We start from the raw sequence: 22,356 nt of genomic DNA, 5'->3' as shown, positions 1-22,356 counted from the left end.
TGGAGCATAGGGGTAATACAACTACAGTCAGACAGCTTGTTCCTGGCCAGCTGCTGCTGACTGTGGCACTACAAGTCCCAGCTTGTCAGTTTACTGACATATTGTGCTGTGCTTAGGGTTATGACTTGTGCTGCTGTGTATGTATATGTGACTGAGTAACAGTGGTATAACCACCACCCCTTCATCTCCATGGTGCAAGGCCAGGGTTAGGCACAAAATGGGTCCATTGTCAAAAACAAGCTAGGGGGCAGACCATTCAGATAGAAGAAATGTAAAAAAAAATTGAAACTGGGGCCCAGGGCAAAGGTACACTCTGCCCTGTGGAAAAAAAAAACCATCCATGAGTATATAAGACTTATTTTCTGGTACTTTAATAACTAGCACATGTATTGAAAAAGTCCTTAAAGTTCCAGAAAGCTATCTTCTCTCTTAAATAGTTTTATATATGTGATATTTGTATAGGTGTGTGCAGGCCTGGATTTTAATTTTCTGACTCTGTACTTGACTAACTCTGTTCATGACCACCAGTTCACTGCAGATTTACATTGTTCCAACCAACAACATATCCTGTCTGTATAAAATACATATATGTATTGTACTTGTAATTTCAAAATTAAAATGGATTTTTTTGTATACTGTAGGCAATTGAAATGTAGATCTATAAAATTAAAAAAACAAACTCAGTGAATTAAACCTAAGGTTTGAACCCTTTTTTTCTTTCCTGTAAAAATCTGGTCAGCCTATAAGTAAGGCAGTCTCATGTTCTGCTGCACCACCCACAAGTGTTCCTACCCCTGGATTATTTTTCCTGTCTTAGATGAAAAAGCTGTAAGTATAGTGTAGTACAGTAGTTTCCAAACTGTGCGCCTAGACTCCCTGGGGTGCCTCGGCGATCTCACAGGGGTGCCTCGGCCAGGGCCAGTGGTATGCAAGGCAGGGGACTACTTGGTAATTATTTTGGCTTAGCGGTGCCTTGAAAAAATTTTGGAGATCCTAAGGGTGCCTTGAACTGAAAAAGTTTGGAAACCACTGGTGTAGTAGCTTGTTGGGCCTTCTCAATTGGGAGCTAACCTTTTTCCAGGTGGTTTCGGATGGTCCCTGTGACGCACCTCTGGGAGAGCAAGAAGGGGTGGCTCCCCAGGGCACTCTAATAGCTACAGCAGTATAGCAAACACTGGGCCTGCCTTCTCTTTGGGTGTGTGGCATGGATTCCAGTTCAGAGGTCATGGGCAGGACTGAGGCCTAAAACAGCATGGGGAAACTTCAGAACTGCTTATTGTGACTTGCACCTTCAGGATATTGTCTGTAATATACTGCTGTTTGCAGGTAAGCCCCTTATTTACCTGGATGCTTTCTGCCTTTTTATTAGTCAGTTATTCTTCCTTTTCAGTGCCATTTGACAGGCTGTTGAAGGAGAGAGAAGCAATAAGTCTCATCACCGTTTTTGTGGAACATGCAGCAAACCTTTGAGAAATGTGAAGGGGCTTTCTGGTCAAACAGTAATCCTCAGATCAAAAGGTCCACTGTTCATCCTCCTGAACGGTTTGCAGAAATAATTTCCTGACTGATGTGGCCAATGAAGGAATTTTTTGTCATAAAGTAGGATTTATATGTCATGCAAGGGCTTAAAAGACCCACAAAACAGATGTGTGGATCTGGAGGATGTTGGGCCTGGTATATCTGTCCGGTATCATTGAATTCTCTGAGTGATCATGAAGGGTAATCAGATTGTGTGTCAGGGGAATTGGGATAAGATCCCAGGTTATTTAACCCTGAAATTGTAAATGTCTTCCTCAAACCTATTTATTGAACCATGGTATTGATGACCAGCTAATTCCTCTCTCCAAGATTACATTTTTTGAGGGTTATCTGCATAAAGGCAGAATGTTCCAAGTGCACAGAGTTATTATGGATCTCATCCATAAAGAATGGGAACAGCTGGACAGATTTCGCCCAGTGAAATGAAACTTGGTCAAATTATTCTTTTCAGGATAAAAGGCTGTAGTCCTGGCTGAAAGACTGGCTACTATTTCATTCGTCGATCCTGTGGATAGGAAAATGGAAAGCTGTTTCAAGAAACTCTCATATTTCCCCAGGTACCATGCTAAAGACTGACGTTCCTGCGGCCTCCGTTTACAGTGCACTCTGAGCATGGGCTGATACCCTGCACAAGGCTGTACAAGAAAAAAGCTAACATAAAATCTACTCAAAAGCCTTGATGTCATAAGAAACGTTGAGTTCCTATGTGAAGCTTCACTAGACACGTTTACCCTTTCTGCCAGAAACATGGCTTCATCTGTAAACGCTAGGAGGCTCTCTGGCTGAGTCCTTGGGTGGTGGACCCACAATTTAAAAATCTCTTTTCAAAGCCCTTTTCTCTTCAGGGATCTACTTTATTCATTAGATTATGGAGACAAATCTTATAATTTACCTCAAGTCCAGAGAACAAGAGGTTTCAGTTTCTCTTCTCAACAGCACTTCAAGGAAATGCAAAGCTATCGGACGGGAAAGCAGTAGTCTTGGCAGTATGGTGCCAGTTTGTTTGGTCATCCTTTCCGTCCTTCAGCATAGAGGCATTGGCTTAAGCACTCTCAATGACTCTTTCCTGACTCAACCTTCGAGTCCTGTGGGTGGCATAATTTCAAATTATGCAGAGGTTTAGACACTTGCCACTCAAGACTGTATGGAACCATTGAATGCCATTCTCCATGCACTGAAATCGCAAGATCTAAGTCTGCAAGATGTTAATCTTCAGTTCACCCTGTCTACATGTTCAAGATCCTTCATCATGGTGCTAGTAGTTTGCATGACTGCTCTGAAATAAACGAGAGTCTCTCACTCACTCTCTTGCTCTCGCTCGCTCCCATGGGTAAGGGGACATGTGAGGAACCTTTAGCTGGGTCTGCTTGCAGGACTACAGAGCAAAAAGCAGCTGCATGCAAACATTCAGGATATGAAGGTAGAAGATAACGTGATACACAAAGGCAATCTTAGATCGTTTTCGTCCTTTTCCCAGCTTGGTATGTTCATTTGCATATTACCTCTGTGTTCTGGTACATCTTGGTTGTTTTATTGACATCTGGGAGTGATCAGTTACTGTTGGATGTGTGTCCTCTACCTAATCCTACTGGGGGTCTCTGACATATGTCTTCGTCTGCCCAGCTCCATATTGTTGTGATAGGGTTTACATGCTAGCTTCCTGGTCCTGTACCTTCTGCTCCAGTTGGATCCTGGCCTCTGGCTCTGTATTATAGTGGCCTACGGTGTAAGGAGCCATTTCTGAATATCTATACAGACAGTGTTGGCTTTTTAATGTAAATTAATTGGTGTATTAAAGAGGGCATACACGGTGACCAATGTTTGTTGTTTTCCCCTTTTTAATTTATTTTGAGATCGCCTTAATTTCCCCACTAAAGCAGATCAAAGTGATAATCTTGCGAATGGCATGTCAAACATCTCAATATTCTGTAACTATATATGTATATCTTTGTACATACTACAAAGTCCTAAAATATGACACTAATGGTTTCATGTAACGGCACATAACAGACTACTTTTCTGTTACGTATTCAAGAAAATAAGCCAACATGAATAAGCCACATGATTGCACATGGTTCAGTAGCTTGTCTTACCACCTTTTAGAAGCAATCATTCTCTGCATCAGTTTTATTCTCTTACAAAGTATTTGAGGAATTTTGTCCCTCTCCTCTTTTGTCAACGCTGCTTTAGTGTATTGGTATTTGAGGACATTACTTTTGCCAAACATGAAGTTGTGCATTAAGATTAAGCAACTCCTCATCAGTCTTGTGTGTCCCAAAAACTTTATTTCAGAGGTCTTGTGTTTTGTTTTGATGCAGCTTACTAATTACTTTGTTGGGTTTTTGGTTTTTATTTGTTTGTTTTTATTTATTTTTGTGGTGGGGGAGACATCTACTTTCTTCTGGCTATCCTTTCATGAAAGCCATGTGGTATACTCCTGGATTTTAATACTTGTGTTGAGAGAGGCATATAGTAAGATGGCTTTCACATTGGCCTTCTCACCCCTTCAGCCTCAACAAGTGCTGCTCTGAGGCCATTGTGGATGTCTTTACACCTTGGCAAGGTATGAACACAAACCTGATGGCTCCAGACCAAACTGACAGTTTTTCTGCTTTTATATAGATGTGTATCTGTTTCTGATGATCAAATGATGAAGTGCGCTTGTTTAGCAGCTCCTGACTTCATACATATTTAAGCAGTAAGGATGTACTTTTTGACACATGACTACTTTGTGTTGGATTATTTTTGTTGAATAAATAATGACAAACTTATTTGTCACATGACATGGGATTTATATAAGTTTAGGAGTTCACGAGATGATGGTTGGATTTGTCCTGATATATTTTAGAGGGTGCACTTTCTTTTCTCTTGAACCTGTGGCGCGGATGTAGAGTCTGAAGGAAGTGATGCCGAACTCATAGGCGTAAATTACTTCCATTAGAATTATACAACTTGCATAGTATACAGAGGCACACCTATGTTAAGATAGGAGTTTGCATAGTGCTGAAATTGCCCACACCCACACTCAAAAGTAAAACTAGTGCTACCAGCCTAGGCTGGTATAGGCAAAAATGAGAGCCGGGGTTGAAAAGCAAGGGGTCCTCCTAAAAATGTCAATACCAGCACTAAGCTATGCTAGCCCGTGGCACTGTAGCAGGAAAACCTGCAGCATGGTGTCACCCTGCCATAGTACAGTGGCGCACGCAGGGGGGGTTTCTGAGTCTCTAGAAACCCCCCCCCAGCGCTAACTAAGTGGCCACTGTCCTATACAGCAGCCGCGGCACTGTCAAAGAAGCGTCCGCGGCAGTGCTGTATTGTATACAGCACCGCCGCAGACGCTTCTTAGACAGCGCCGCGGCTGCTGTATAGGACAGCGCTGGCGAAAACGGAGCTGCACAGCAGCTCTCTCTCGTTTTTTTTTTTTGGTTTTTTTTTTGGGTCGGCGGGGAGAAACCCCCCCGACAATCCTCCGTTCGCCCCTGTAGTACCAACCAAACATTAGGCCATTTTACTGTGCATGCACAGTACAGAAAAGTGCATTTTGTGCTTATGAGTTGTACTTGGTCCAAATTTACAGTAGTCTGTGTATAAATAAAAGCCTAATAATGTAGAAGGGCACTCATAAGACTTCCTAATAGTGACGTATAGTGTTTTATTACAACAATCAGATACAGGATGAATGTTTTGGTCTTAAAGGACCTTCATACATTTGTTGTATTGATTAAGGTCCTCTAAGGGGACCAAAACATCGATCCCCTTTCTTTCTGTTATAAGAAAACACTGTACTTCAGCATTAGTCACTCTCCAGGCTTCTTTTTTATGTTACGGTATATTTTGTTTTCTGTTTTGGGATTGTTGATGTGAGTGACAAATATTCTCTGTACTGTGCTGAAGAATTGGTGGAGCTATACAAGTTAAAGAGAACTAATGCTGAAGTTTGGAGGTGCACCCCAGCAACTGGATTGCATTTCTGTGAGTGCTTTCACCAACTCTGTATTTATATATTGTACATTATGCTTGGCTTTTCCTACAGGTTATCCTGAGATGGTGGAAAATCTCCCTAAGAAGTGAATTTCGCGACACGAAACCTGGGGAGCTGAAAGAATCTCACCTGGACTTTGTGGATGACACGACATTGCAAGGTAGTGGAATCTATAAATATTATAGCCAGGTGTTGTCACGTAGTTTTTAGTGGAGGATTATAAGAGTAGTTGTGGCAGGTTGATAAGACGGAACGTCCGGGAGACTCCCGAATTCCAACCTAGTGAAGTGGGTAGGACGGGAGCCTCCATCTGCGGACGCATGACCAAAATGCCGTGTTTCGCCCCACCGCTTTCTGTCTGTCCCCATGCTTTGGGATCTCCCAGAAAGTATAAAAAGTTGGTAAGTGTTCAACACACAAATATCTATGTATCCATTGTTATTCACCCCTGTTCCTTGTAAAAGCCAATAAAAAAAAAATGAAACAAAAAAAAAAAGAAAAGTAAAGTATGTGATAAGATTGGTAGTAATAGTCCTATTTCTGACGGAAGAAATACCGACACCTTTCCTGCCGACAGGCTAAATGTTGGTATATCAATTGCCCCGACACAGATAAAATGCCGACATTGTGATTGCCGTCAGTGGAAGTGCCGTCGGTCACAATGCTGATATTAAAATGACAATGCCAGCAGTAAACTATGTTAAAAATAAAGAAATGTTTAAAAAAACAAAACAAAAGAAAAACATATTTTTTCTTCTTTAACCGCCTGGCCAGGGGCGTGGGAAGAGCCCTGGTGCTGTCAGCGGGGGCCTGCATTTTTTTTTTTTTTTAACAGACCCCAACTGCATAGGGAACCGAGCCTGTGCTGACCTGGGGCTAGTTGACATTATGGCAATTGCACCCCCCTGCTGCGGGTTCCCCTACTATAATGCCACCAGCCCTGGCTGGCTAAGTTGAAGGATAAACAGGGGGACCCCACACTGTTTATCCCAACCCCTCCCTGATTTTCCTCCAACCAGCACTATGGTTAATATGACCTGGGGGAGGGATGGCACTTGTGTGTTTTTTTTTTGTTTTTTTTTAACTTTTATTTTTGCCACTGTTTACTGCCGGCGAGTCCAGCTGCATTGTGAGTTTCGGCATTTTTCTTGTCGTCAATCACAATGTCTGGGAAATTTAAATATCGTATTTAGCCTGTTGGCATTTTCATGTCAGCAGGATAAGTGTCGGTATTTCTTCCGTTGGAATTTCATACCCAATCTATAAGATGGTATTCTGGATTGCAGGAAGTCATTTATACTTGATTTAGACTTTTAGCACATGTGCTGTACAAGCATGTCGTTAGTGACCAGTTAAATATTTCCTCAGCTTATTTCACATTTTATACCATAAAATCTAATGTGTCTTTGATTCCGTTTCAATGTATATGGAAGTTACAGCACCAACTTCCTTAAACTGAATTTGTGCTAGACTGAACTCCCCATCATTCCTCCCATACTCAAACCTAAACACTCCGTATCAAAAGCACTCTGTCTGCCTTACACGCCTCCCTGCTCACATCAACAAAGTCTTTGAAAACCTATTTTCCCAGAAACATTGCCAAATACCTCCTTTCCTCTTGCAGAAATAACACCAGCCCTGACTATTACACTATAAACTTGTGACAGATTCCAAATAACTCCTTTCTCAATGACCTTTCCTTATTTGTGTAATTACAATCATTTGCCTCCTATAGATCCGATTTATAACAAAATACACCATATTTACAGGAATGAGTGTGTTTTTCGCTTTAATTTATGTATTCTTTCAGTAAAAATATGGACTGCAAAAATCTTTATATTTTTGCATATTTGGGGGTAAATGTATCAAGCTGAGAGTTTTGCGGCGGGTTTGAAAAGTGGAGATGTTGCCTTTAGCAACCAATCAGATTCTAGCTATTATTTTGTAGAATATACTAAATAAATGATAGCTAGAATCCGATTGGTTTTTCAAACCCACTGGAAAACTCTCAGCTTGATACATTTACCCCTTGGTGTTATTAATATCGTGGGAGATGCTATTTTGTGTTTGAAGCAGAATAAAGAGCTTTAGGTTGTCACCAGGAGGTAGAGATGTATGAGAATGCTGCCTACTTACCGTGATGTGACATCACTGAGCCTTGAGTCTGTTTGTGCCTCATGTCTAAGTGATTACCAGTTTCTGATAAATTCATTGGCTGGATATGAGATTATCCCACATCAAGGCTGTCCTCATACAGGGTAGGCAACAGTTACACTTCAGTAAGATAATGCAAATGTGATGTGCTGTAACCCGTGTGGTCGGACTTGTAACCTATGTGATTGGCTGCTATTTGTTACAACGCATGTGTGTTGTGAAATTTTAGAAAGTAATGATATATTGTATGACACTTGATTACCATTAAATTCATTGTGATCGTCAAAGTGCCCATACACTGGGCCGTTTTTATGTTCATTGAATACCCCCATAGTCTGTTTTTTTTGTGTGAATTTAGAGCGTCCTACCTCAATTCTAAATTGCAATGTGGAAATAAAATTGCCCAGTATTTGTCTGCTACATGCAAAAGCAGGAAGTATTAACCCTGCATTTTCCCCCACTACATCGCAGCATGGTCACTGCAGGACTAAATTTGTACCTTTCACCTGGATTTGCTCCTAACTGTATATGCATACTTTTCCTCGTTGGCTTCAGGGAGATCCCGGGGGAGGTGGGCGTGCAGGGATTGACAAATCGCATCATTTTGGCCCAGCCCTCTAAGCAATTGTCACAATTTTGGCCAATTACAGCAGGGGCCGGGTCTAAGATGACACAATATTTACGTCATTAAGCCCCGCCCCCATCATCTATTGCAGGGGCGAGAACCGGGAGGTTGCCCTGCTCTCCCAGGAGTCCTCCCAGAAATCCGGGAGTATCGGCAACTATGCGTTAAAGAAAAGCAGCTAATGAATCTCTAGAGACTGATGTATCTTTTACATTTCTGTCTCCATTACTGAAGTCATGTTGTCTTTGTCATGTTGTCAGTATTTGGTTAAATCTTGGTCTCCATGAAAATGGCCACATGCATAGGCATCGATACATGATCATAGGACACAATTTCTGAACTGTGTCATCATGCTACAGATGGCAAAGCCAACCTCGTCTTGTACTGGCTCAGCATCAGGGAAAATGCCAGACTCTTCAGGGAGTGAGGGAGATCACCCCTAGTTCAGGGAGTCTCCCTGACATACAGGGAGAGTTGGCAAGGATGTGTATATGAGGATCCATATGTATAGATGACATGCCCATAAATTCTAAAAGTTTAGTACGTTTAATCTTAAGTGTGTATTAGTAGTTACTGCATACAAAATGCCATCATACTCTACCTCATGCAGGACAGCTGGAGCATCACAGGTTACCGAAGCATGATAATAGTGGGTATGAAAAATAAAAAGCTTTATTTAAAAGGGTCTATTGTCATTATTGTTGGCAACGGTCGGACGCCTCCTCAGCGCCGCGTCCTGGCAGCCAGGCGCGCATGCGCCCTAGGGACAATCAGGCAGATTCAGCCTGTGGCTGAATTAGCAGGCATTAGCCTGCAAGTGTGGATTTCAGGGCTAAGCCCTGATTGGTCTTGCCAGCTGCTGGCAATTAGCCTGCAAGTGTGGCTATGTCTAGGGGCAGGTTCTGATTGGTTGTGGGTTGTATTTAAGGCAATGAGGTCTGCTGCCTCATTGCCGGTTATAGTCTCTGTATCCAGTCTGCTGTACCTGCTCTCTGCCTTGTTCCTGTCTATTGGACTTGCTGTTGTTTACCCGTATATGACCCTTGGCTTGGATTTGGACTTTGCTTGTGTATTCCGTGACCCTGACCTCTGGCTTGAATACCGACCTCCCTGTCTGCTCGTGACCCTTTGACCTCAGCTTGTATACTGGTATTGTTGTCTGCTGCCGGCCCCTGACCTCTGCTTGGATTCCACTCCGCTTGCTTGGGTTCTCCCTAGCCGGTACACACTTCACGACCCTTTGTCAGTCTGCAGTCCAGTCTGTCCCCACCATCAGGGGCTCCAGTGAACACCTGACTGGCAGAGTAGATTCCGGGTTGTGTCGTGCCGGCTGGAGGGGTTCCTAACATTTGTGTGCATATATTTATTATTGTTTTAATAAGTGTTGTTTGGTAATTGTTTTCTGTTATAGTACAAATAATTGACTCCTATCCAGGAGAAGTGACTTCTGGAAGCCCTTTGAGTCCGTCCCATTGGGTATTCAGAACATGACACAGGCCCGTGCTGAGCCAGAATTCCCCCTTACAACTAAAACAAAGTTGCCAGGACAAGAGCTTGCCCCTTTTTCTGTTCCCACATCTCTCACCACCTGATATCTTTCTCCTGCCTTCTCTCATCTTCCATCCCAGCACTTACCTCTGCTGTCCCACAGCCACCATTTAATAGTGGCAGGGGCAAAAATGGCTCTTTACTCTGACACTACTCTGACTGCAGAGTACACAGTCATTTAAGCCTCATGGTGTATACGGTTATCCTTGCACTTCCCCCTCTGTGACCCCTCCACCTATCATCTCTGCTCTTGTTACTCACCAGCTCCTGAAAGCTTGAAGTAGCAGCTTGAGCTTGCTGGGTTAGATATAGCTAGTCCTGCAGCCAAGGTCCCTATATTATGTAGGGTGAGCTAGCCGCATCTTGAATACTGCAACCAGTACATGTTGTCCGTTTAGCCCAGGACTTGGATCTACTCGATACAGCCATAGCTTATTTTACCAGTGAAGTTGCAGGACTGTTTGATGGGAGCTGGAATAGGTCAAAAAGATTAGTTACAGTGACATCACTCGCCCTGCCCTTGTGTATAAATCCACCAATCCACAATTCTGTAATCCTGTCAGTCACTGTGTCTGATATTGGTGAAGAACCTCCCCCCTGACATGGTAACCTGTTGCAGATGGGTGAGAGGGCATTATGGACTTTCTAGCTAGGTCTCAACACTTTAGTTGTGTCAGATGTATCCTTAAGTTCAATAATACAAACATTTTAACATATGATGTTGTGAAGGAGTTGCTTGGTTTGCTGTTTTTTTGGGGGGGGGGGGGGGGGGGTTTTATCGGAAGCTGTCATTAATTTAAAACAAGGGAATGTGTGTGAGTACACTACGCACAAATTTTCTATATACATAATATGCCATAGAAATATTCAACAGTTGAAAGTATACAGTTAATAATATGATGAAATCCCTGTAACAGAACTGGAGAATAAGAAACTAAGGAAATATTGGCTGTACACTGTAGTAACTAATGCCCAGGTCAGCAGTGACAATAAGGCACCTTTAGAATACATTACATATATCTACAGTCACTTCTCGTCACATTAATGTTTGAGTTATAGACTCCAGTTAAAAACAAACTTAGATTTGGAGACCCAGGATATCTGCTAAAGCCACTGGCATACAATAGCCTAGAGCATGGGTATTAATGTGGGTGGATGGTTGAGTCAGGGTTGCCATATATTGTAAAACTTATTTGGACAGACACTGGTGATTATTACCTTGGTCGTCTAGTTCTAGTAGAGAGCCATCGCAATGCATGCTGTGTTGGGCAGGTATAATGGCTCATGTTATGTGGTTTGTGAGTGACAAAATGGGTAAGCACCTCGCTAACCACCAGGAACATACCTGAGGGGAGATGAGTCCTGGACAGCCCATGACATTGTGTATTTAACTGTAATAGGGCCAAATAAGTAGCTAAAAAAGAGGATAGAAAGCAGCATATCCCTATGAGGTGGGCACTAGGAATGTGTTTAAAAACAAAAAAACAAAAGAAAAACAGACCAACTTCGTGCACTGTAGGGGCAGATTAACAGGATTAACATAATACCCTTCACCCCAGCCTCCATGAGCTGGTCTCATTCTCTGCCAATGAATGTCTCACATTTGCTGGTTACAGTGGAAAATATATCGCATACATCCACTAGGTGGTGCCAGCAAGCAATCTTGAGAAGCTGTCTTTGCAAGTGGAGTATTATCTTCTGTTTATAAGGCGACACAAGGCTTACGCAGCGCTGTACATAGGGGGTAGAACATACAAGTAAGAACAATGGGTACAGAATATTAAATGCATGAATTGAATTAACAGAACAAATTGGATAGTATAAAAAAAAAAAAACAGGCGAACCGTGAGGGGGGAGATAGAGCACAGACATGAGACATGGGGGTAAAGGACCCTGCCCGTGAGAGTTTATATTCCAAAAGTGACGGGGTAAGAGATGGGAGGAAATAGGAACAATAGGCAGAGTGGGGCTCACTATAGTGCCGTGGTCTGCGAGATATGAGGCCATGATGCTGCAGGGGCCAAGGTGGTCCAGAGTCCTGGAGGGTCCAGGTGGTTCCAAGGCATATTTGGGTAATGTCCAGGATAGTGCAGGGGTCACTATGGTGTCTGGGCTTTTACTGAACACAGCTGCACAGATGTGAAGCATAAGTTACAATGAGATGAGGTTCAGATTAGGAGAGGATAAGAGTTGTAGCAGCTGATGTACATACTTTTAAAACATATATTTATACAGTGTCTGTTTCACTGGTTTTAAATAGTACTCTTTTAAATATATTTGTCATCTTATTGATTGAGAGAGATTAGTTGAAAAGGAAATTAAAGCGGGCTTTAGAGCTCCTATTAAAGCTCTGTACTGTAAATAAATGTATCTGGCTATTTATTTTCTTATATTGCAGTTTCAGTAAAGTATCTCACAAGCCCTGATTTTGTAATGTCCTTACTTGACCTTGATAGAGATTTCCCAGCCTTGCAATCTGATAAGGACAGTGGGAGCGTAGACCGTTAGTGGGTGTTTGCCAGCAATCATGCTAATGAGAAAGCGATTTGACATTCACTAACATTATTTAATAGTTGTCCAGGAGACACAAGACGCATTAAAATTAAAACATGAGCCATAAGACCCTGCAGCTGTATTCTTGAGCAGATGTCACACATTTATATAGCACCAACATATTACACAGTGCTGAACACAGAATGCTTAATCACTCACATCAGTCCCTGCCCCAATAACGCTTACAGTCTAAATTCTCTACCACATAAACTCTATGATCAGTTTGTTACAAATCCAATTTGGATTACTGGAAGAAACCTACACAAACACACAAATAGAGCCATGCTTGGAATCCATCCATGATGCCTGCGGTGTGCAGAAACAATGCTAATCACTGTGCCACCATCCACCCAAGTATGTCACTGTTGTCTGGCAGAATTTACATTTGTCAATGGACAGTTTAAGGTCTTCCTTCTTTGACCAAGCTAAGACATTCATTAGTCTCTCCTCGTGCTTCCCAAGTACTATGAGGTCATCTAGGTACACTAGAAATTTTGCAGGTTCATGTCTGCTGTTGTGCATTTTATTAATCTCTGGAAGGTGGCAGGTGCACCCAACACTTCTTTCAAGATGGAAAAACCATAACGGACAGAAAAGGCCTGTCTGCTTTATCGTCTAGTCTTATACCTATCTGATAATATCTGCTCCTCAAGCCTAGGACAGAGAACCTCGTACGTCCAGTCAGATAGTGCAACATATCTACTATTCAGGATGTACTGAAACAGTCCATCAGTTTAGAGTGTGGAAGTAAATAGACATCTGCACTGACAATTTCTTTTTCGTCCCTCACCTCCACTATTGGGGCTACATCTGGGCTCTAAGACTGATATATAGCCCCTGGCCACAACTGTTTCTGTAGGGTTTCCTTGTGACTTCAAAGTTTTCTTGAAGTCTCCTGGAACTCTCTCAAACGTTTTGTGTTTGCTCAGCTGAAACTGACGCTGTCCACTTTTAGCACGTCCAACATCCCATTTATAACTGGAAAATACTGAGCAGTTCAACACCTTTTACACAATTGTGTCTCCCATTAATAGGGAACATTTGAGTCTGTTAAAATTTAACAGCTCTGCTGTTAAAGGAGTCTGCTTTGTGTCAGACTGGTTTACAGTAGACATGCATGTACTTCAGCCACATTGTCTATCAAGTTTCATAAATCTACCGGGGAGAACTTCTTAAATGTTGACTTGGGAATAGCCACTGGCCAAACCAGCAATCCTCATATAGAGTGCTCTCTCCACCCCTTCACCAAAAGGATCTCCCTCTTGCTCCATGCTGTGCCTCTTCCCATCATCAATTGTTTTGGCACTCTCCCCCATAACACTCACTTGATGCAGTTATGGGGTATCTGGATAGACTATAGCTTGGACCAATAGCTCAGGCAAGAAATCCCCTTGTGCAGAACCATTCTCACCTGAACATATAGGGACTTCTTATCACTCATTACCCACAACCCCAGGCCTTCTAATGGATACAGAAGCAGGTGAGACAAATACTTCTCATAAAAACTTTAATAGATCATTATGACTTCTTAGCCAGTAGTCATCAATGCAAGGTACTGCTCTACTGAACTTCTGTCATTTCCCACCAGCTGCCTCTGACCGTCATAAAACAACTGTTTCCTAAATCCATTTTTTCAGCAAAGTAAGGTCTTCCGTTTAGCTACTGTATTAGAAATAAGGCGATGGGCTTCAATCTGCTATGTCCACAGTGAGCATTGTGTATTGTATTGTATTGTAAACTGCTCTTCCCCTACTGTGTATATCACAAGGTATGTGAGAGTATTAAGATGTTTCCGGGGGAATAAAATGATAATCACTACATCTGATGATCACTGCACCTGTGTTATGGTGCAACAATCTTACATAAAGATATCAGCAGTGCTAACCAGTAATTAAAATATTGTCAATATCTCTATATGATAATGTCCTAAGCTCGGTAGCTTAGTGGTTAGCACTCCTGCCTCACAGCACTAGGGTCTTGAGTTTGATGGCCTTATCTGTGTGGAGTTTGTATGTTCTCCCCGTGTTTGCGTGGATTTCCTCCGTTTGCTCTGGTTTCCTCCCACACTCCAAAAACATACTAATAGGTTAATTGGCTGCGATTAAATTGACCTAAGTGTCTGTCTGTGTGTGTATGTTAGGGAATTTTGACTGTAAGCGCCAATGGGGCAGGGACTGATGTGAATGAGTTCTCTGTACAGCGCTGCGGAATTAGTGGCGCTATATAAAATAACATGATGATGATGAAACCTGATACTATTGTGAAGATCATTATCTGTATAGATTGGAAACATGAATGATGTTTCCTTGGAATAATGCAGAATAGGAGCTGCTCAGACAAAATTTACTAGAGAACCAAAGCCATTAATAGGAAAATGCATATAAAACACATTTAAATAACCCTTACTGCTAAGAATTTAGCTGTAACAGGTAACAAATGAAGAAGGGATGACGCAAAAAATATATGAATGAATATATAACTAAGATTTAGAAAATGCACAAGTTGAATTTGAATGATATTGCCTATATATTTTATATTACTTGAATATTTCTCTCTCTCTTTTTCTAATTTTATTGGGTTATCCTTCACCAGTGGGCATCTCTCACACGTGCCTTCATGGACTAGCTTCTCTTGCTTCCTTGTTATTTCTATGATACTAATTATTCAAGAGATCACCCGGCAGGAAAGTTCACACTTGCAAGTCCTCCCTTTTGGTTAAGTTGTAACCAAGCCACACTAGCTACCCAAAATGGCTGTAGTAAACCAACAGGTGGAAAAATCTATACATGTGCAAAAAAAATAAATTTAAGCCGGCAGTGCAATCCATAACACCCCCCAAAGTGTAACCCTTTATGTGATGTCCAGCTACCTCTGAGATGATGGAGCAATGGTGTTGCACTTTGTGGTAACAAATCTGGACACATAACAGGCTTCATAAAATTAATTCAATGTTATTTATGAACAATTTATTCTTAGACTTATCTGCATGAAACACAGACATAGTAAGTATGATGTATTAGTACATGTTGTCCCAAAATTTCCACTGCAGTATGTTCTGGATCATCAAAAACAGTCCTCTTTATTGCTGATGGGCATCAGGCAGCCCACTGGCACTTCACTTGTGGCCCGCAGCTCTTTTCAGCTTTGTGACCTGCCCATTCCTTTCTCTGCTTTATGCCCTCTCACCTCAGCTGTGGGTTTAAAAAAAATGGAGATGTTGCCTACCACAACCAATCAGATTCTAGCTGTCATTTTGTAGAATGTACTAAATAAATGATAACTAGAATCTGATTGGTTGCTATAGGCAAAATTTCCACCCGCAAACCAGCAGCTTGATAAATTTACCACTTAGTCTCTCTTCTATACCACACTGCACTTCCACCCCCACAGCCACTACTTTTATGAAAAAGAAATAGGGTATGCAGGTGAAGCTCGGTGGGTAATAAACTAAAGAATAATCGTCAACTTGATTTCTGTTAATTTCCTGGACATTCTTCACATCACATGACCTCCTCCGCATCACATGACCTCCTCCGCATCACATGACCACCTCCGCACAATACAGGGAGGTCACACAGCTCAAGCAGCACACCTTAGATCAGAGGAGAAAGGACATGCAGTATTGGATTGCCTATTGTTGTTCTAATAGCTCCCTTTAGGGCTCATTCCCACAGATATGCTGGGAGAACAGGATAAAAAAGACATAACAAATTATGTGCACTTTACACACATTTTACTGATACACCTTTTCATGCATTTTTTTTCCCGTTGCTCTTTCCCTAATTGTACTGGCAGTGTGCATAAACATATTAGAAATTACGCAGCTTTAATCTTTTATATCACAGTGACAGAACAAGCCCATAAGAAACCATTATTACTTTTTTAATGTGGTTTTCATTCTATGGGGTACTAAAAAGCACATTAACAGCAGATAGGTGTGAGTATTATGCTGCTCCTTATATCCATCTAGCTAAGTAAATAACCTAAAACAGCAACAGCCTCCACATCCTTCTGATCCTCATACCAGTATACTGTGCATCATCAGGTCCTTCAGAAGACAGGCCTTAGTTCTGAGAACAGGACGAATGGCTCTTGTCTGCTCTCCTCACACCCTACCAGAACACAAATACAATGGTCTTCACCCTCTAACTTGTTCAAAGTTACCTACTCTCCTGCAATGTCCAGGAGACTTCCAAATTAGGAGGAGACCTTTCTGGACTCCTGGATAGCAAGCTGAGCGGGGTCATGGCGTAAGGAAGTCCTCCAGTCTCACCCACCTCTTCTTCTCATATCTACCCTCTGCCTTTCCCAATGTAAGCTATGAATAGTCAGTATGATTGTGTGCCTCCCAATCCTGTCTACAGTGCTAAGAATATGTAACTGGCCGAAATGGGCCTGGGCAAGTTTGGACTTGTCCTGTCCTGTTATGCTGCTTGCTCAGACTTGTCTAGTTTCACTGAGTCTTTTCCTTTGGTGAATTTAATATTTTCTGGGCCAGTGATTGACCTATTTAGATTTTGTCTTGACAAATGTAGGATGTTGTTTGCTGAATACACTTGTGAGAGCACTGAAAGAGCCAAAAGATCCTCAATATGTGAAAACTAGATGCACCATCCACCAGGCAGTCCATAGAAATTAAAACAAGAACTTTCTGAGACTAAATAAAATACAACCTACTGGTTGAATTGAAAATGCTAGTTTTCTCCTCTCTCTAATATGTTCACCGGGACATACCAAATACTTAATGGGTTTCTGTATAGCAATTTTAGACTACTTACACAGTGACACTTGCAATGCGCTTTTTTTTTTTTTAAACTAATTAGTAAAGTGTGTAAACTAAACTGCTGAATGTTATTTATGTATGCCATTAATAGGTCTTTGATATGAGTTTAGGATGCATTTACAAGTGGTTCAGTTTGCGTTTTTTTAAGTATGCACCTTGATCATGTCAAACACAGATTGAAACCGCTACCTAACCTCATCCCATTGCATAGCTTTTACTGTTATGATGTGTGTCAGACACACAGAAATGGAACAAGGAGAGTTAAACAAATAAAAACATTGCAGTCAAAGCAAGTTAAATGCACAGAAATGTAACTATGTAAAAAATGTTACTTGCACATCCATTTACAAGCACTAAACAGTATAAAAAAAACTATTATTCACAATCCTATCATTGAGATTTTGTGTCTCCCTAGAACCTAACTGGAAAAGAGAATTTCATTTTTTATTTTTCATCAATACATTTTTATTGAGAAAAATAAAATTTATTTTAAATAATTATATTGGTTACTTCCTAGTACCCTGGGGATGTTTTAAGAACTGTAAGAAAATATGTTCTATTAGCTGCTAGTGACATTATGTCACTGACATACAAATCTTCTTAAAAAGTGGTGTTTAAGCATACGTACTCTGTTAGCTGCCATTTTAGGCTTTTTTTGTGGCTGCCTGTTCAGTCTTTTGTTTGTTACAAATTGCTGTTGTTTCAAATATATTTAGTTCTGACAAGTTCCCCAATTTTTTTTATATATGCATAATGGTGATTCCATCTCCAATGGACAATTTATTTTTTTTCATACTTCTCCAACCCATCATTCGGTTCCACTTGGTATACGGACATTGGATCATAAATATTTTTTTAATTCAGTGCATATTTTCAACTTGCACAAAATGGTCAAAGTTTGATCTTATACGATTTTCCACAATATCAGACGTACTGATTTTGCCAATACACAATTTATGTTAAGAATATGCATTATAAATATTTCTATTAATGCTGTAGAATTGCAGGAACAAATAGAAGTGAACATTCATAACCTAATGCACTGCAGTCATGTCAATGAGTGATAATTTGGGAGATATTCAGTATCCATGAAGTTTCCAAATCTCCAAACATGGAGCTTTTCGTTCACGTCCGAGAATTTTGGCCTAGAATCGATCAAGCTTCATTCAGCACAGCAAGATGAAAAGACATCAGCTGTGGTCGCTCCCTGGAAAGATGACGTCATTAAGTTTTCAGTTGCTCATTTGGAGAAATTCCAACCGAGAGATGATTACCATGAGCTATTGGAACTCACCATAATTTTCTTGGGAGGCATTCCTTCACGTGGAGTACATTTCATATTTCCTGGAGCTATCCATTGGGCTCGCTGGATGGCTCGGGCCATTTACTCCATCAAGATGTGGCTGTTCCGCAACTAGTACAATCCACAGCAGCCAGGGTTCAGCGAGTCATGGAAGACTCGCAGGATATCGTACTGTGACAAAGTTTGGCATCATCTGCAGGAAGTTTGTCTGTTCATTACTGCCATTTATGTGGGATACTGGTTCCAGAGCTCATCACCAACTGCAGCTCCAAGGAATCCAAACATAGAAGTTGCAACGGTAACCAAAAAGGCATTTTAACAACCATCAATGGTATCTTTCAGGAATACTGGTTGGTTTCAATTTCTTTGATGATTAAGTGTCAACAGAAAAAAACAAAACTTATTGCTGCTGCTATCAAACACTCAGATGGATCTGACAATCCTCTGAAACGTATTCCACCAGTTCTTCAGGGAGCAACAACGGATTTACATAACTTCGTCACAAGATCAACGGTGAGTTTTTCAAAATTCTTGGTCTGTCTGATGAATTCTTGGAGTATGACCCGACGGAATGGCAAAACCTTGAATCACACCAAAACAGTCAGAAGATTGCAGTGAACGTAGTAAATGATCTTGCTGAGAGAGGTATGGTGCTAATCCAAGAATTCAATGCTCCGATAACACGGAACGAGGAACAGAAGTAGTTCCCTTTGGATCATGGAGGAGCATCGCAGTAAGTTCTGCTCGCCAACAATGATCAAGAGATCATTATCAAAGTGACTAACGTAATCTTGGTGATTGTATAAAATATTTGATGAACAAACTTTGGTTGAGTTGTGCAAGTTCTAAATATAATCTGATTTCAACATAAAAATTACTGTCATGTGTTTTCACATAACGGCACATTTTGGGGGTTGGTGGTTGTCATTTTCAAACAAAGATTTTTTGGAATCACCCTAACATGTATATATTGTGAATATTAGTAGTATGTAAAAGATGAAGCGCTTGTCAGTAGAATATTGGACTGTGAAAAGTACACATACTGGTTTAATTATTCTACCAACTACCCTAGATGTAACTGTATTTTCAGTTCTGCTTCCTCAACAGGACCTGTCCCATTATGTGTTGTGATGATATTTCTAGTAGACTGTCATGCTAGGTTACATTTGATATTTACACTAGTAGTCTGAGTGTCACATAAGGGCATTTGTGCATCATAAGTTTGCTTGTATTTTAAGATGGTTACAACCTAATTCGCACCAGGGGGCTAAAAAATTCTGGAGCTCTCAAGGAGGACATAATAAATATAAATATATATATATATATATATATATATATATATATATATATATATATATATATATATATATATATATATATATATATATATATATAAAAATATATATATTAATCAGTCAATAATACATGAAGTACATTCAAAATAACATTGTTATAACAATGACTATTACAGACTTAAAAAAAGCAAGTGGGGGTGTATACGCTGTTATACCATACCGCCACTTCTCTTACTGCCTTCATTGTGGAACTACCAGATTCCATTCACTTACATTCCTGTTATATTTTTCCTAATTGTCCACTTCTACCATTGCATACAATTATGATGAGTTTTTCCAGTTTGTATTATCACTATTGCAGCATGTTCGGGACACTTCTATAATAAGTGTTTTTGACAACTGTGGGCCTGTAACTTTATAGCAATGTTGTCTTCTCTCCAGCTCAGGTTGGCATAATCTTTGGACAGAAAACCTTGCAGTATGTGATTAACCTGTGCCGAGGGCAATATGATTTCTTGGAGCGACTTCCTGAGCCATTGATATTGTACATCCTGACCTTCCTGGACCTAGAGGACATTGCTCAGCTCTCCCAGGTCTCTCATACATTTCAAAAGGTAAATATTTCATATAGGTCTTTTACTGAACGAAGTCTATTGACAAGAACAATTGGCAGAACTACGGCAAAGTACTCCATATATGCAAATGGGAGAAAATCATCCAGTTTAGCAGCGCTAAACATATGAAAAATGAATGAACAGTTCATTCTCTGTTAAACCTTAAAAGATCCTTAAAAGGTTTAGCGCAAGAGCAGAGCAATGTCTGCGTTCCTCTCTGATCTCCTGCAGCCGGAGGTGGGACTTCACAGCTGGGTAATGTTAGATTATTTTTAGCTTTATTTGCATTTTTATATGTAATTTCTATTTAATTTCCATTACATATTTAAAAATGTCTCTATAGCGCTGTAAGGTATGGTCTTTACCACTTACTCTAAGTGTTAACGCTAACTGAAAAACATACATTTCTTTATTTGTGTTGTGTATAGCAAAGTGGACATAAAAACAGACCATAACTAATTAATTGTTTGTGAAAATGACCTTGCTACAGGAGGCTGCGTGGTCCTCGGTGGTTCCTTCTCTCCCTCCTCTTTCTACTGCCAAAATTGGGACAGTTGGGAGGTATGTGTTAGGAATCTAAGAGCAGTCAGATTATTAGTTCCAATTTGCAGTGAATCTATTTGTGCTGATAATGGATAACACATATAGGGGTTATTCAATTGACGGCGGGATCGCCGAAAATCCAGCGCTCTAAAAATATTACCGTTAATACGGTAATCTGCGCGTAAATACCGTTAATACGGCAATTTACTCGCTGGATTTCACCTGAGCTGCGAGCTGTAATACAGCGAGATATTACCGTATTAACGGTAATATTTTTAGAGCGCAGGATTTGCGGCGATCCCGCCGTCAATTGAATACCCCCCCCCATAGGATTCTTCATGGCTCTTTAAATTCTTGTTAAAAACAAAAATGTAATAATAATAAATGTAATTGTACCTTGTTTCTGTCCCTCGTAATGTGTGATATTTACCGAATTTACTTCTACTCGGGCGAAGTAACTGCTTACAGATTTGGGTAAATTAACAGGATTGAACAAATTGCATGAAAGTCATTTATAGTCCTCATTTTTGAGAAAGTGATTATTTGTCTTATGTTGGTCTATTTCTACATATAATACACTCAGAGTTAAATAGTTATTAGTGGTATGGTTGAGCTCCCTTTGACATGGTATCGGAGACCCAACATAACTATCTACTTAGTCCTTTTATAATACTGCTTTATTGTCATGTTTAACATTCACAATTATCTTTGGCAATGGTAAAAATGCTACTTAGAGACCAGGGCCGTGCACCGGGGCCCATATATATATATATATATATATATATATATATATATATATGATAGATATAGATAGATATAGATAGATGTACTTGCTCAGTGACCCTTGAAGGTTTTTTTTGCAGGTTTTTTCTTTTGCAGGATTATTTATTCTAATTAAGAGCCCTGCCTATGGGGCCCCCGGGCACCTGCCCATCGTGCCCAATGGAAAAGATGGCCCTGTTAGAGACTACTAATCAGTGCTTTGGGTTAATAACCTCCTGAGACTAGAACTGTATGACACTCCTCAGTGGAGAGTGAGGTCAGCTTCAAATACCTGCGATGGCATCCTAGTAAGCACATGCTGAATGTGTGCAGTACTGTGAAATCCCTGAGCAAACTGCAGAGGAGATTGTATGAGTGAAGGCCTCTAAAGACCGTTGTGTGTTTGTGCGACTTATGATGCAAACATCCAAAAACGTCATCTTGAAAAGTCATCGATTGCTTGCATAATAATGGGCCATTATCCCTGAGTAACAGCAAACTTCCCTAATTCCGCCCTCTTTTAAGCTTAATTCCAGGAAATAACATCTGTAACATTCTGTATGGAAATCTTTGGGGATTGTCTGTTTAACTCTTCACTCCACTTGTGTGTATGCAAAGGCTACTCTGTGTAACACCATCTTGCAACACCTACTTG

General features: G+C 40.7%; 1 protein-coding gene across 1 annotated transcript in view; it reads left to right on the top strand.

Annotated features, from left to right (window-relative positions):
* FBXO36 (F-box protein 36) overlaps window positions 1-22,356 on the top strand; it is a 40,496-nt gene that overhangs the window by 295 nt on the left and 17,845 nt on the right. The window contains exons 2-3 of the mRNA XM_075201648.1: window positions 5,573-5,681; window positions 20,224-20,396. Coding sequence (XP_075057749.1) covers window positions 5,573-5,681; window positions 20,224-20,396 — 282 coding nt within the window. The remainder of the gene's footprint in view (window positions 1-5,572; window positions 5,682-20,223; window positions 20,397-22,356) is intronic.

Source organism: Mixophyes fleayi, chromosome 3 (assembly GCF_038048845.1).
Source record: "Mixophyes fleayi isolate aMixFle1 chromosome 3, aMixFle1.hap1, whole genome shotgun sequence".
NCBI lineage: Eukaryota > Metazoa > Chordata > Amphibia > Anura > Limnodynastidae > Mixophyes > Mixophyes fleayi.
Note: the sequence above shows the minus strand (reverse complement) of the source record. Positions and strands in the feature narration are given on the sequence as shown.